General features: G+C 40.5%; 1 protein-coding gene and 1 pseudogene across 8 annotated transcripts in view; both read right to left on the reverse strand.

The window, feature by feature from the left end:
- Positions 1-3,689: 3,689 nt before the first annotated feature.
- Positions 3,690-8,354, reverse strand: LOC139374432 (toll-like receptor 2; annotated as a pseudogene).
- Positions 8,355-9,677: 1,323 nt separating this feature from the next.
- The window catches only part of LOC139374914 (transmembrane protein 131-like), a 103,022-nt gene continuing 96,901 nt past the window's right edge, over positions 9,678-15,798 (reverse strand). For 5 of the 8 annotated variants that reach the window (XM_071116141.1, XM_071116136.1, XM_071116144.1 and 2 more), the window contains exons 32-34: positions 13,771-13,847; positions 13,487-13,626; positions 9,691-10,234 (exon numbers count right to left, since the gene is read on the reverse strand). In XM_071116141.1, coding sequence (XP_070972242.1) covers positions 9,917-10,234; positions 13,487-13,626; positions 13,771-13,847 — 535 coding nt within the window. In that variant the 3' untranslated portion in view covers positions 9,691-9,916. Of the gene's footprint in view, positions 10,235-13,486; positions 13,627-13,770; positions 13,848-15,798 lie in introns of all 8 variants that reach the window. The other 3 variants (XM_071116139.1, XM_071116137.1, XM_071116140.1) reach the window with 3 other exon arrangements.

Raw genomic sequence — 15,798 nt, forward strand, 5'->3', positions numbered from 1 at the left:
TCTGGTCACAATGCAGAGAAAGTGTACTGATAAAATATACATTTTAGTATAGCTGTGTCAAATTGTGATTGGATCATCTTGATCGGATGACGACATCCACATGTGAGCACCAGGTATAAACTGGGCTAGTGATGTTATGTATCTTGACCACATGAGTTGAGACCACAAAGACTAGCCAAGACCCAGACCAAACCAATACTTTGGGCACTGAGGCCCTGAACAAAATATCTCTTAGGGTAAAATGTATACAATAATGAAGAGCTATCTGCTGGATATATTTCAAAAGAATACAGCTTGTACATACCTATATTTATTTTCCCAAAAAATTGTAACAAACAGGACAAATGTGATAGTTTGTGGATTTTTGTTTTATCACAATCAATATTTTATCACTATCGTATTTTCAGAATATGTAACCCATGGGGGGATCAAAACCATATTAATAAGAGTTAGGGAAATGACTAATCAGTTTAGAGAAGGGAATGGTTTAATACAAATACTGACCAAGCATTCATATAATTTCAATTGATTGGCCATGATTTGGAAAAGCACACACCTGTCTATATAAGATCCCACAGTTGACGGTGCATTTCAGAGCAAAAACCAAGCCATGAGGTCGAAGGAATTGTCCGTAGAGCTCGGAGTCGGGATTGTATCGAGGCACAGATCTGGGGAAGGATACCACACCATTTCTGTAGCATTGAAGGTCCCCAAGAACTCAGTGGCTTCCATCATTCTTAAACGGAAGAAGTTTGGTACCACCAAGACTCTTCCAAGAACTGGCCACCCGGCCAACCTGATCAATCGGGGGAGAAGAGCAATGGTCAGGGAGGTGACCAACAACCCAATGGTCACTCTGAAAGAGCTCTAGAGTCTCTCTGTGGAGATTGGATAACCTTCTAGAAGGACAACCATCTCTGCAGCAGTCCACTAATCAGGCCTTTATGGTGGAGTGGCCAGACGGTAGCCACTCTTCGGCACGACAGTCCGCTTGGAGTTTTCCAAAAGCCACTTAAAGACTCCCAGGACCATGCTGTGGGGATGTTTTTCAACGGCAGGGACTGGGAGACTAGTCAGGATCGAGGGAAAGACGAACGGATCAAAGTAAAACCTGCCCAAGAGCGCTCAGGACCTCAGACTGGGCCAAAGGTTCAACTTCCAACAGGATAACGACCCTAAGCACACAGCCAAGACAACACAGTAGTGGCTTCGGGACAAGTCTCTGAATATCCTTGAGTGGCCAAGCGAGAGCCCGGACTTGAACCCGATCTAACATCTCTGGAGAGACCTGAAAATAGCTGTGCAGCGACACTCCCCATCCAATCTGACAGCTTGAGAGGATCTGCAGAGAATAATGGGAGAAACTCCACAAATACAGGTGTGCCACACTTGTTGCGTCATAACCAAGAAGACTCGAGGCTGTAATCGCTGCCAAAGGTGCTTCAACAAAGTACTGAGTAAAGAATATTATGTAAATGTGATAGTTTTTTTGTAAAAACCTGTTTTTGCTTTGTCATTATGGGGTATTGTGTGTAGATTTATGAGGGGGAAAAACTATTTAATCAATTTTAAAATAAGGCTGTAATGTAACAAAATGTGGAAATATTCAAGGGGTCTGAATACTTTCTTAATGCACGGTAATGAATATGAATTCAGATGGCAAAAAAATATTAAATATTAAAGTATTAGACCTCTCGATAAAGGCTTTGAATCCAAACTGGTTCTCTAGCAGATTAGTAAATAATAAGCTGTGCCATGCAGGCTGCAAAATATTGTAGTTGGGAAGAGATTTTCGATGTACCGATTCCATGGTACATGGTTTATGAACCGATATACAATACGACGCCGGATTCAAAACGTATAGTTTTTCAATTTAAACTATACCAAATTCTTGCAACCAATAGAATGTATTTAGACTAATATATACGAGGTGATACAACCAAACCAGTTCTGTAGATTTTGCTGCAAAGAGACAGAATCATTAGATCATTTGTTTTGGTACTGCCCATATGAAGCATGTTCAGGAATGGTTGAAGAATTGCAACATTTACCTGAAGCTAACTCTGCAAATAGCACTGCTGGGTGATTAAAAAGTCATAGTCAGTCAATAATATAATAATACTCTCAGCCAAAAACGTTTGCTTTAATTTACAATCTGTAGAAACTATGAGAATAGAAAGGTTCAGAACTTTTGTGAAACATCACAGCACAGTTTAGAAATATATGGCAAATATAAATCAAAACTGGATGGTGTTCAGAGATAGCTGGGAGGGGTTGAGGGGAGCGCTGAAGGGTGGGACTGGATGGTGTTCAGAGATAGCTGGGAGGGGTTGAGGGGAGCGCTGAAGGGTGGGACTAAAAATAACAAAAAAACAAGATAATTAAAGTAAATTGTGTCCGTAAAATGTATATAGTGTGTATCCACAGGAAGTAAAAGCCTAAGTACTGTTGTCCATTAGTTTACTACAATTAGGGGAGGGATTATAGGGTTAAGGGAAAATAATAAAGACGGAAAATACATAAAAATATATATTTACCAAAAAATATGTGGGAGATTAGAAATAATGCAGCTAATTACATTGATAGAATCCACAATCTATCTGCAATATTAAAGCTGATGTACCCCCTAAAATGTATATATATATATATATACAAAAAATACTGACCAAGCATACCAATTGCATTTTGCCTCCTTATGATCACTGTAGACTAATGTGAAACAATATGGCAGAAAACTGATAATCATAGTAACATGTCAGGGATTTAAATCTAACCCTTGGTAGGTCTTGCATGACCACTAGTGGTAGATAAGAGATTTTAACACACTGCAACTGAGATCAAGGTAAGCAGGTTTGCTCTAAAATTCAGGTGCTGAGGACAGTGCAACCAGGATTATGGAAACTAGGTTTAGCACCTACATTTCTTACTTGATATAAACGTATTCAGAATTGAGGTCAATAAAGTGTTGATAGGGGTGAAGAGTGATTGATTGGGATTGAGCCTGCCTAGGTTGTAAGGTCAGAGAGGAAGATGGGAAACGAAAGGGCCCAAAATCTGTCCACGTTGCGAAGATCATTCATTAGCAAATTACACGTTTTTGTATGGGGGGCAATGAGAGATTGACGAATTTAGTCAAGATAAAAATGAATTGCTATTTTGATGGCTTATTTGATCTCATAGAGGTTCCGTAATGCTTAGGTTGTCACGGGTGTACTGATTTAAAAGTATAATGCAAGTGACATCCTGGCAACTTTGAGAAAAAACGCTTTATATTGGAGTTGTCGTTGTTGAAATTCGAGACGGCCAATGAATCAACGTTGAACCAACGTGGAGTAGACGTTGAAGTCTGTGCTCAGTGGGAGGTGGTTGATGTCAACACCCCTCATCTAATATTCAAATAACAAGATGTATCCACAAATCCAAAGAGAGGAATAAGTGTGAGCTTGACAGCCCGACGTTCCACTCTGTGCACAACAAATCCCATTGTTTGGATGGAGACACAAGCATTTGCTCATTATATCCAGTATCTCTGGTAGGGTTCAAAACATTATCTCCCATTTTTTGCCTACAGAACACTACCCTGAATTGCATTGATGCACCTTTTAATAAACAAAACATTTCACATTAAGGAAATTCCATTGTTTCAAATAACAGCAGCACAGCAATAGCATACCTACATTTTCACATTTTTAAGCTTTCTGCTCAGGTCTTTGTATTGACACTTTTAGACTTTGCAAAAACTCAGTTCACTGGTTGTCATCTTCTGGCCATTCCAGGTAGGTCCTAGAGTTCATGTCCTTACACAGCTTACAGAACCTTTTGGGGACGGTTTCCTTGGCAATGGGCTTCAGCAGTTTCAACGCGGCCCTGTCGTTTTTAAATCTAACAGTCTGAAGTGGGAATAGTCCAGCTCGTACTCACACAAAGTTTTGGGAGAGGACAAAGAGTGTCCTGTGGCTCTTCTCTATGGTGTCCATGATGTTGTCCAAGATCCACCCACCGGGCAGGAAGTCCCTCTTGTGGAGGTAGATCTGTAATGGCTGTTGCACTTGCTCAAGCTCTGGGACCAGATGCTCCTCCTCCCACCCAGATCTCTCTCACTATAGGTTACAAAGGCATTGTAGCCGACAGTCGCCTCTCTTGAGAACTGGCCTCCTTTTAGCTCTCAGCCAAACCCAGGTAATTTTTAGGTACCACAGGGCATCGCAATTGTAACACAGACATCCAGACACAGGACCATGAGAATGCTAGTGCAAAGAAGGGACAGGAATAATGTTGCGTGGCACTCAAACACTGATAGCCGAGCGTCTACGATGGGCATCCCTCTCACCGCGTCAGGTGACTCGCATTCATAGGCCCCAGATCCATCTACTAAGGTGGGTAGATGACCCATGTCATCTTGCATGAAAGCCACAAAGTCACACGAACATACGAATGTGTTGGTACCAGCCTCCAGAACCCTTAGTTTGTTGTATCCCTCCAAGTCATCACAGCTAAAGGAGCAAAGGGCATTGTTGCGAATGGAGAAAACCTTCAGACAAAGGTACAACTTTCCATCCATCAAACTCAAGATCTTGTTGCCAGAGAAGTACAGCTCAGTAAGGAGAGGAAGTTCAATGTTTAACAGCGTCAGGTCATTGTTGCTTAAATCAAGAACGTGCAAACTCTTCGGAAGGCAAAGGGTTGCCTTTGTTAAGTGGGAGGACGAGAGGTTCAGTAAGCTGAGACTTGGAGGCCAGACGCAGCTGTCAAGTATGCTATGGAAAACATTCCAACTCAAGTCGATGGTGGTCAACTTGTCCAGTTTCGTGAAAAGGTGATTGTTGAAGGATTGCAGATTGTGTCTGCTGATGTTCAGGGTCCTAAACCCCCAAAGTACACCCTTGCCATAGCACAGCATTTCTTGCATTGTCTGATCATTGAATAGGTTTACACTAATGTCCATACTCCAGCCTGGAAACATCCTCAGAGGTTACACAAGGAGTGGTGTGAACTATACTATTGATCACCAATCATTTTCGCAGCACTTGTAGCACCAGACAAAATATGGGAAATTATAGAATTGAGGAATATCTACATTTTTAAGAAAAGCAGTCTCTGGGTATTTTTGGTATTTTATTAGGATCCCCATTAGCTGTTGCAAAAGCAGCAGCTACTCTTCCTGGGGTCCACACAAAAAAACCTGGAACATGACACAGAATGACATATTACAGAACATTAATAGACAAGAACAGCTCATGGACAGAATTACATAAAACATGTTAAAAGGCACACATTGCCTACATATCAATGTATACACACAAACTATCTGTCAGGTTCTGACCATAGTTATTTTGTGTTTTCCTTGTTTTAGTGTTGGTCAGGACTTGAGCTGGGTGGGCATTCTATGTTTTGTGTGTCTAGGTTGTTTTTCTGTGTTCGGCCTAGTATGGTTCTCAATCAGAGGCAGGTGTTGTTAGTTGTCTCTGATTGAGAATCATACTTAGGTAGCCTGGGTTTCACTGTGTTTTTGTGGGTGATTGTTTCCGTGTCTGTGTTTGTTTCACCACACAGGACTGTTTCGGTTTTCACATTTATTGTTTTGTATTTTTGTAGTGTTCTCGGTTATCGTCTATATTAAAGATGTTTAACACTAACCACGCTGCGCAATGGTCCTCTCCTTCCACGGAAGAAAATCGTTACACTATCTAGGTCAAATAGGGGAGAGGCGTTGTGCAGTGAGGTGTTGCTTTATCTGTTTTTTTTAAACCAGGTTTGCTGTTTATTTGAGCAATTTGAGATAGAAGGAAGTTCCATGCAATAAGGGCTCTATATAATACTGTATGCTTTCTTGAATTTGTTCTGGATTTGGAGACTGTGAAAAGACCCCTGGTGGCATAAGCGTGTGTGTCAGAGCTGTCTGTAAATTGACTATGCAAACCATTTGGGATTTTCAACACATTGTTTCTTATAAGAATAAGAAGTGATGCAGTCAGTCTCTCCTGAACTCTTAGCCAAGAGAGACTGGCATGCATAGGTGAGGCTTGTCTCCACTGCCCCAATGGCCAGTCAGAATAAATGTGGAAACATCTACCTCAATATAGGACAGCATTGAGTTTGTAATTCAATAAAAGCTATGTTGAAAACACTGACATCTCTATGAACAATGTTTCTCACACCTTTGTATTTTACTGCCCAAAATCCCCCCATTGTCATTGCTTTGTGAATCTGTCTCTGTGAAAATTAATGTTGTGTTGGGATATGAAATATACATGGATCAACTAGATTCAGCCGCAGGCCTATTTTATCTTTAGTGGACGGTAGGGGGCTGGAATATAATTACAAACAATTTGTAGACTGCAAATTGACCGCAAGAAGCCCAAACATGTGTTTGACTAAAAAAATATAAATTTTAAACCTTGGTTACATTTGTACACGATCACGTGTCGCTATTATGTGTGGGAATACTTGGGAACAGATATCTTAAATGAAAATCACTTGGAGCTGACTGGTGTTCTTCCAGTCTTCCCATGTGCTCAAAAAACTTGGGGGGCCAAATAAAACCATCCACAGGCCAAATTTGGGGAACCCTGTTGTAAAACCAAGAACATTTTTCTCTCAAATTGATTGTTTAGGCGAAGTGTTACACTGCCAACAGGTCCAATTTACTCTAAACGTCCATTTTGATAGACTTCTAGAGCACTGACATGGAACACAAGCTCCTCAAGATTGCTCAAGAAATCTTTCTTCCCATCCCTGTGTCTGCTGATGGATTGGGTTGGAGAAATGTAACCCCTCAAATTCATAGACATGAAAATAAGCATTTAAAATGGTTATTCATAAAAGTGTGCCCAATTATTCAGATTATAATAACTAGGTTGTAAGATACAACATACAGCTAGTTATACACAGTTTATTAGATACACCCATCTAGTACCGGGTCAGACCCCCCTTTGCCTCCAGAACAGCCTGAATTCTTCAGGGCATGTACATGTTGCTCAATTGTTATCAAAGGACCTAACATGTGCCAGGAAAAAACATTCCCCACACCATTACACCACCAGCCTGTACCGTTGACACCAGGCAGAATGTGGCCATGGACTCATGCTGTTTACTCCAAGTCCTGACTCTGCCATCAGCATGATGCAATAGAAAGCGGGATTCATCAGAACAGGCAATGTTTTTCCACTCAATTGCCCAGTTGGTGATTGCGTGCCAACTGGAGCCGCTTCTTCTTGTTGGAACCCGGTGTGGTCTTCTGCTGCAATAGCCCATCCGTGACAAGGACTGGCGAGTTCTACGCTCCAAGATGCCGTTCTACACACCACTGTTATACTGCGCCATTATTTACTTGTTTGTCGTCCGCCTGTTAGCTTGCACGATTCTTTCCATTCTCCTTCGACAGCTCATCAACGAGCTGTTTTCGTCCACAGGACTGCCACTGACTATGTTTTTTGTTTTCGCACCATTCTCGGTAAACCCTTGCACTGTCATTCGTGAAAAGTCCAGGAGGCCGGACGTTTCTGAGATATTGCCTGGCACTAAGTTGCTTAGGTCACTCCTTTTCCCCAATCGAACAGTAACTGAATGCCTCAATGTCTTTCAGCCTGCTTTATGTAGCAAGCCACTGCCACGTGACTCAATGTCTGTAGGAGCGAACCATTTTCCTGAACGGGGTGGTGTACCTAATAAACTGGCCACAGTGTATATACAACTATGACAATTATTTTTAAATTATTAGAACTTGAGAAATGTAGAGCAAAATAAACCACTAGGTTCCTTGATTCAAACAAACATAAGAGTGGTCCGTCTTCTAAAATGTGTTCTGAGTTTCCCTCACCGGTCAGTGAGAATTTGACTGTCCCAAATTCCCTTGGCGCCTGTTCTTGCAAGCAATATACTGTCCATTGGAATGGCGTGGCGTAGCATTTGGCCGTAGCAAGGAGTTTGGGTAGCCAGGGAAATGATGCCAAATAGTGAGGATAATGTAGTATTTCCCTTTTCTCTGTCCACAATACATATGGAACAGTACATTGAGTCAAAAGAGGAAGTGAAGCCAGAGTGAAACATGGGGACTGGTTTTATCAAGTATTATTTCTGATTTATACTGAACAAAAAATATAAACGCAACATGTAAATTGTTTGTCCCATGTTTCATGAACTGAAATAAAAGATCCCAGAAATGTTCCATCCGCCAAAAAGCTTTTTTATAAAATGTTTTGCATAAATTTGTTTACATCCCTGTCAGTGAGCATTTTGTCCTTTGCCAAGATAACCCAGTCACCTGACAGGTGTGGCATATCAAGAAGCTGATTAAAAAGCATGCTCATTACACAGGTGCACCTTGTGGTGGGGACAATAACAGACCTCCACATGGTCTAAGACCAGCCACCCAGACAGTATTTCTGTCTGTAATAAAGCCCTTTTGTGGGGAAAAACTCATTCAGATTGTCTGGGCCTGCCTCCCAAGTGGGTGGGCTTATGCCCTCCCAGACCCTAGATTAGGGCCTAATGAATGTATTTAAAATTGACTGATTTCATTATATGAACTTGAAATTGTTACATGTTGCATTTATTTTTGTTCAGTATAGTTCAATTCATGGTCGAAGATCAACAACGAATATCCTCATCCTAGAATCTTAAAAATTGGACTTTTATAAACATACTTTTAATTGATTGATATCAATTGTGCACAGTGATTTGAATCAATTGATTACTTGGTTTGGTCTCTATTTCACTTAGTTTCACTGTATATTATTAGGGCATCACCTGTTGTACAGTCGTGGCCAAAAGTTTTGAGAATGACACAAATATACATTTTCACAAAGTCTGCTGACTCAGTTTGTATGATGGCAATTTGCATATACTCCAGAATGTTATGAAGAGTGATCAGATGAATTGCAATGAATTGCAAAGTCCCTCTTTGCCATGTAAATGAACTGAATCCCCAAAAAACATTTCTACTACATTTCAGCCCTGCCACAAAAGGACCAGCTGACATCATGTCAGTGATTCTCTCGTTAACACAGGTGTGAGTGTTGACGAGGACAAGGCTAGAGATCACTCTGTCATGCTGATTGAGTTCAAATAACAGACTGCAAGCTTCAAAAGGAGGTTGGTGCTTGGAATCATTGTTCTTCCTCTGTCAACCATGGTTAATGCCATTGAGAACTTGTGGTCAATCCTCAAGAGGCAGGTGGACAAACAAAAACCCACAAATTATGACAAACTCCAAGCATTGATTATGCAAGAATGGGCTGCCATTAGTCAGGATGTGGCCCAGAAGTTAATTAACAGCATGCCAGGGCAGATTGCAGAGGTCTTGAAAAAGAAGGGTCAACACTGCAAATATTGACTCTTTGCATCAACTTCATGTAATTGTTAATAAAAGCCTTTGACACTTATGAAATGTTTGTAATTATACTTCAGTATTCCATAGTAACATCTGACAAAAATATCTGAAGACACTGAAGCAGCAAACTTTGTGGAAATTAATATTTGTGTCATTCTCAAAACCTTTGGCCACGACTGTACATTTGAATTCTGTGACATTTTCTGGTTATAATTGTTTTTGAAAAGCAATTTATACTGCTGTATGAAAGTGATTTTGATGGACGGCAAAGATAACAGGCTTATGCGGTCCTTCGGTTACTGCCATATTCTAAATAGTTGTAGCATGGGGGACAGCAAACAAGACATCAAGTTCAAAACTTTTTTTATTTTTTTTATTTTCTATGATCAAAACTGCAAAACATCTAGAAAAATATACAACAAATGCTTAACTTTTCACAACATTGAACGTTTGAAAAAAAAGGAACATAAAAGTAAAGGAATATTCACATTTTTCCCCCATTATCGATAAAAGCACATTCATTTCTTGTTCCTTTATTTTATAGCATCGTTTTTGTTTGTTGTCGTCGGTTATGCCAGGTTTTTATTAAACGTCGCCGCAGTAGCCCGAGTCGTTGGACAGCTGCGAGTTTGAGCTGCGGTTGGATGAGGAGTTCCAAATGTCCAGGTTCATGTGGGGGCCGAAAGGGTTGAAGCTGGAGTACTGCTTGGGGCGGCACATGCCCCCGGGCTCCCGGTTGAAGGGGGCGTGAGGTGGGGTGATGGGGCAGACAGGGGACACCGGGGACATGGGGACTGAGCGCTCGGGCTGGAAGTGGCTTTGGTATGGCTCACTCTGGGGGGTCCAGATGGAACCGAACAGACTAGACATGGGGGACAGGCTCCTGGTGCCAGGGAAATATGGCTAAGGGGGAAACAAAGCAAGAGAGAGAGAAACAAAATATGGTTTAGAAAAGATATGGCACCATTTATTTTACAAAAATAATTATCGTATTAAATGTTACTGGACACTTCATTGATGGCAAAAATCTAAAAGTAAAGTTTATGAGAAGCTATGTTTGAATTCCTATACACACAATGTTCCCTCAAGAACTGTTGCCATTTATAACCACTTCATGTGTCTGAAGGTACAAACTCTGCGATCACAGCGGGCCCAAAGAGAAAATCAAGTGCCCTATAGGTCTACCGCTGACCAATAGGATGGAACAGTGTCTGCAGTAGCATAGCAGGCATAAAAGAAAGCTACAGTAAAGTTGATACTGTGAGATTTCAAAATGAGATTTCAAAAATGACTAGAGAGACTGTCAATGGGTACAGCAAAGAGATGGTTTTTATCAGCCATAAAATTCATGTTCTTCCTATTTCCACTCAGCGCTACAACAAGCACTGCAACAGTAATGAATGAGTAGGAAAGTGCATATATAGGCTTGCATTGTTATTATTTGCGGATAGTTTTTTTTTAAATATCGAGGAATATTTCACTTTCTCTGTTCATAGGAGTAACAAATTTGTGCATGAAGTAGAAATAATGCGGTGCGACTGGTAGATCTCAGCTTGCATTTTGACTCAAATTGATCTTGACTCAGAAAGGGTTGGTGACAACTGTTCTAGAGTTTTCCCTGTTAACACTATCAACGTTTCCCTTTTCTGTAGCAATTGTGATCGAATCAACACAATATTCGCCACTTTCAGTGCAACAAATCGAAACTATGCAAGAGATTTTGTTGTAGGCAGAACTCATTGGAGTAGGATTCTATTGCATTGATACGCACTATGCCTGCAGCATACCACCCTGCATACCACTGCTGGCTTGCTTCTGAAGCTAAGCAGGGTTGGTCCTGGTCAGTTCCTGGATGGGAGACTAGATGCTGCCGGAAGTGGTGTTGGAGGGCCAGTAGGAGGCACTCTTTCCTCTGGTCTAAAAAAAATATCCCAATGCCCCAGAGCAGTGATTGGGGACACTGCCCTGTGTAGGGTGCTGTCTTTCGGATGGGACGTTAAACAGGTGTCCTGACTCTCTGAGGTCATTAAAGATCCCATGGCACTTATTGTAAGAGTAGGGGTGTTAACCCCGGTGTCCTGGCTAAATTCCCAATCTGGCCCTCAAGCCATCACCTAATAATCCCCAGTTTACAATTGGCTTATTAATCCCCCTCCTCTCCCCTGTAACTATTCCCCAGGTCATTGATGCAAATGAGAATGTGTTCCCAGTCAATTTACCTGGTAAAATAACAGATAAATTAAAAACTACTCAGCCTGTGCGGCATAAACAAATCAGAGCTGCAGTAGGCATATGCAAATAGACCATTGCCATATATGGATCTGTGCAATTTACTTTGAACTGGACTGTGAGTAGATGCGCTTGTTTTGAGAGCCACATGTAAACATTATCCTTTGCTAGTTAGTGAGATATTAGCCCATTTGTAGTCAGCAATAGGGGCATGATTGTTTCCTACAAGAGCGCAAAACGAATACACCTCTAGACATTTTTGAAAAGCAAGTCAGGTAAAGAGCTTTTTTTTGTCTTAAAGACGCAGTGTTGTATTTTGAGACAGGCTTGAATAAACTAAGTAGCCAATAGGCAGAGGGTAACATAATTTGGGAATATGGGAATAATAATGCATTTTATTTTGTAAAGTGGTTTCTTGCATCAAACAACATTTTCAGTCACCTCCTTGTCTGAAGATTAATGTCAAGCCCTGCATGTTTTTCTTTCTTCAAAAGTCTCATGGAATGTAGACCTACATTGAACACCACACATTGGCTGCTACTGTAGGCTGAATGATATAACTGCTATTTCCATGTTAAAATATTATGGGATGTATTTTCTCCATTGTTTTTTTTATGGTAGGCCTACACTATGATCAAATAGCCACAGTAGCCTACAAGGCCACTTTTAAAACTGTAATGTAATGCAGGTAGAGCCTCAGTGTTCAGAGTAAATGTTGGAAGTTGTGCTCAGCAGACCAGAAATTTGCTCAGTGCCAAAAAATATCTGAGGAAACATTGCACACAAAACATTTGATAATGGAGGTGGTCATAATCTGGCTAAAACAATAAGCATAAAAGCTTCATTTTACAGCCCTGTCACTGCTAGTATTTTGGTATTGACTTTCTGGTGCTTGTTAGAAAACAATTCAATACAATGATGAGTACCATTTATGTGACTTTTACTAAGAATTAGGAAAAGAAAGGTATCATCTGTGTCATCAAGCGGTCAGTGACATTGTTTTGTCTAAATCACAGGTAAACAATGGTCTCTTTACCTCCCTTATCTCACCTCATTTGCTCACATCGTATATAGACTTGTTTCTACTGTATTATTGACTGTATGTTTGTTTTACTCCATGTGTAACTCTGTGTCGTTGTATGTGTCGAACTGCTTTGCTTTATTTTGGCCAGGTCGCAATTGTAAATGAGAACTTGTTCTCAACTTGCCTACCTGGTTAAATAAAGGTGAAAAAAAATAATAATAAAGCCTAACTGAAAGACTATGATCAACATTGTATTGACCCATGCTGAGGCCAGAACCATGGTGGGTAGTTTGTGAAAAGTGGAAGTTTTCCACTCAAGAGAAGAAGACAAAGCCTTACTCCCTAGATTCCCATTCAAATCACAGAGATTGCAGTTCCTATTTTATAAGCTCTATTTGCTTTGTTATAAATCACACAGTAAGATTGTGATGTTACATTTGGTAACCACAGACAGCACACCAAAAGGGAAAAACAGAGGTTTCAGAAAACAGACAGTAAACAAAAAGGTAGCTCCACAGATTCAGATGAGTTACAATAACACTTACATTGATTTTCCACTCAAATAATTCCAAACAATCCTTTATATTTTATATTAAAATCATAAATATATAATATTAAATACTAAGCTTAACTTAAAGTGTTTGCACATGCCTTTTTCAACAAGGAGAAACATTGGGGACGGATCAAAAGGGCAAAATAAAGGTTTGAAGAATAAAACATGAATCTTAAGTGTAAATGAAGGCAGTTTCCTGTTTTAGCTTTTTCTTTGGTGCAGACACTTAGTAAACCTGCACGAAGTCGTGGTTAGGACTAGGTCATTGACTGAGGCAGACGGGGACAGTAATGATAGATATTAGGGGGATTAGGTTGAATAGAGCCAGCAGCGGGTCCCGGGGGATTACCTTGCTGCCCACACAGCCGGCTGTATCCCAGGTTGAGGGAGCCTGCTGGGAACACTCCTCGCTCCAGCTGGGCCGGTGGCTGTAGGCTACCGCCTGGCTCTCTGGCTGGCACGGGTAACTGTTGTGGAAGTTGGTGTTGCCTGCGGACCGATGGTACAGATACAATGGTAAGTGTTTTTCCCATGATATTTCACCAGGTTGTACCATTGAGCTCAAACGCCCTTTTCAAGGGAGACCTGTATAAGACATTTTACACACAATAACACAGTAGATTTGACGCCTACCTGCTGACATGTAATTGCCCTGGCCACAGTATGCATACGGGCTGTTACATTGGCTGTTGGCACTGTTCCAAGGGAAGCTGTTCAAGAACACAAATATACATTAACGAAAACACAAAATCATAAATGAGCTAACACACATCATTTCACAATAAAAAACGTATATGACTTGACAGGTAGCCACATCACAGGGGTAAACACATTTGTATTTATTAAGGATCCCTGGAGTCCAGCAACATTAAGGCAGTTACACTTCACAACACATTAAGTCTGTGCACTCAGGCCACTACTCCAGTACCACATATCAACAATACAAAAGCCATACGCGTGTGTAGAGTGCGTGTGCCTGTGTCTCTTCACAGTCCCCGCTGTTCCATAAGGTGTATTTTTATTTTTTTTAAATGCATATATATATATATATATCTGATTCCACTGCTTGCATCAGTTACCTGACGTGGAATAGAGTATGTAGCACTGTGCGCCTCTCATAGTCTGTTCGCGCCTCTCATAGTCTGTTCGCGCCTCCCATAGTCTGTTCTTGCCTTATTAATAGTGGTTTTAAGAAGGCAGAGCAGCGCTTTATTATGGACAGACTTCTCCCTATCTTAGCTACTGTTGCATCAACACCTCCAAGCAGTTTAGTCACCTCAACTTGCTCAATTTCCACATTATTCAATACAATATGTAGTTGAGGTTTAGGGTTTAGTGAATAATTTGTCCCAAATAAAATGCTTTTAGTTTTAGAAATATTTAGGACCAACTTATTTCTTGCAACCCATTCTGAAACTGACGGCAGCTTTTTGTTAAGCGTTTCAGTGATTTCACTCGCTGTAGTAGCTGACGTGTAAAGTGTTGAGTCATATATAGATACAGAGAATTCTTGATTCCATCTGGATTTTGTTGGAGGCTTCCATTAAAGAACAACCTTTGTGTTCTGTTAAACAGGTAACTCTTTGTCAACAATATATTTGGGGGTGTAAAGCCATAACACATACGTTCTTCCAGCAACAGACTATGATCGATAATATCAAAAGCCGCACAGAAGTCTAACAAAACAACTACTACAATCTTTTTATTATCAATTTCTCTCAGCCAATCAGTAATTTGTGTAAGTGCCGTGCATGTTGAATGTCCTTCACTATAAAGTGTTGAAAGTCTGTTGTCAATATGTTTACTGTAAAATAGCATTGTAGCATAAATACAAATAAATATGGTCAAACACAATTTGGTAACAGGCTGATTGGTCGGCTATTTGAGCCAGTTAAGGGGCTTTACAATTCTTGGGTAGCGGAATGACTTTTGCTTCCCTCTAGGCCTGAGAGCACATACTTTCTTATAGGCTTATAATGAAAATATGGTAAATAGGAGTCACAATATTGTACGCTATTATCCTCAACAATTTTCCATCCAAGTTGTCAGACCCAGGTGGAATTTTTCACCTCTTCCACACTCACTTTTCGGAATTCAAAATGACAATGCTTGTCTCTCATAATTTGGTCAGATATACTTGGACGTGTCGTGTCAGCGTTTGTTGCTGGCATGTCATGCTTAAGTTTGCTAATCTTGCCGATGAAAACAAATCATTAAAGTAGCTGGCAAGGTGCTGCAAAGCGTATTACCATCCTTCATTTATCTTTGTTTCATAGGATAGTTTATTCTTTTCATTCAGCTTAGTCACATGATGTCTCAGTTTGCAGTACTGTACATTTGCCAATAGGTTGTGCAGCCAGACTTATTTGCCATTCCATTTGCCACATCCCTCTCAACCATAAGATGTTTCAATTCCTCATCAATCCACGGGGATTGATCAGTTTTTACAGTTATTTTCTTAATGGGTGCATGCTTATTAGTAACTGGAAAAAGCAATTTCATAAACGTGTCAAGTGCAGCGTCTGGTTGCTCTTCATTACACACCACAGACCAGCAAATATTCTTTACATCATCAACATAGGAATCACTACAAAACATATTGTATGACCTCTTATACACTATATTAGGCCCAGCCTTTGGAACTTTGGTTTTTATGGCTAC

The sequence above is a fragment of the Oncorhynchus clarkii genome, chromosome 19 (genome assembly GCF_045791955.1).
Source record: "Oncorhynchus clarkii lewisi isolate Uvic-CL-2024 chromosome 19, UVic_Ocla_1.0, whole genome shotgun sequence".
In the NCBI taxonomy this organism is placed as follows: domain Eukaryota; kingdom Metazoa; phylum Chordata; class Actinopteri; order Salmoniformes; family Salmonidae; genus Oncorhynchus; species Oncorhynchus clarkii.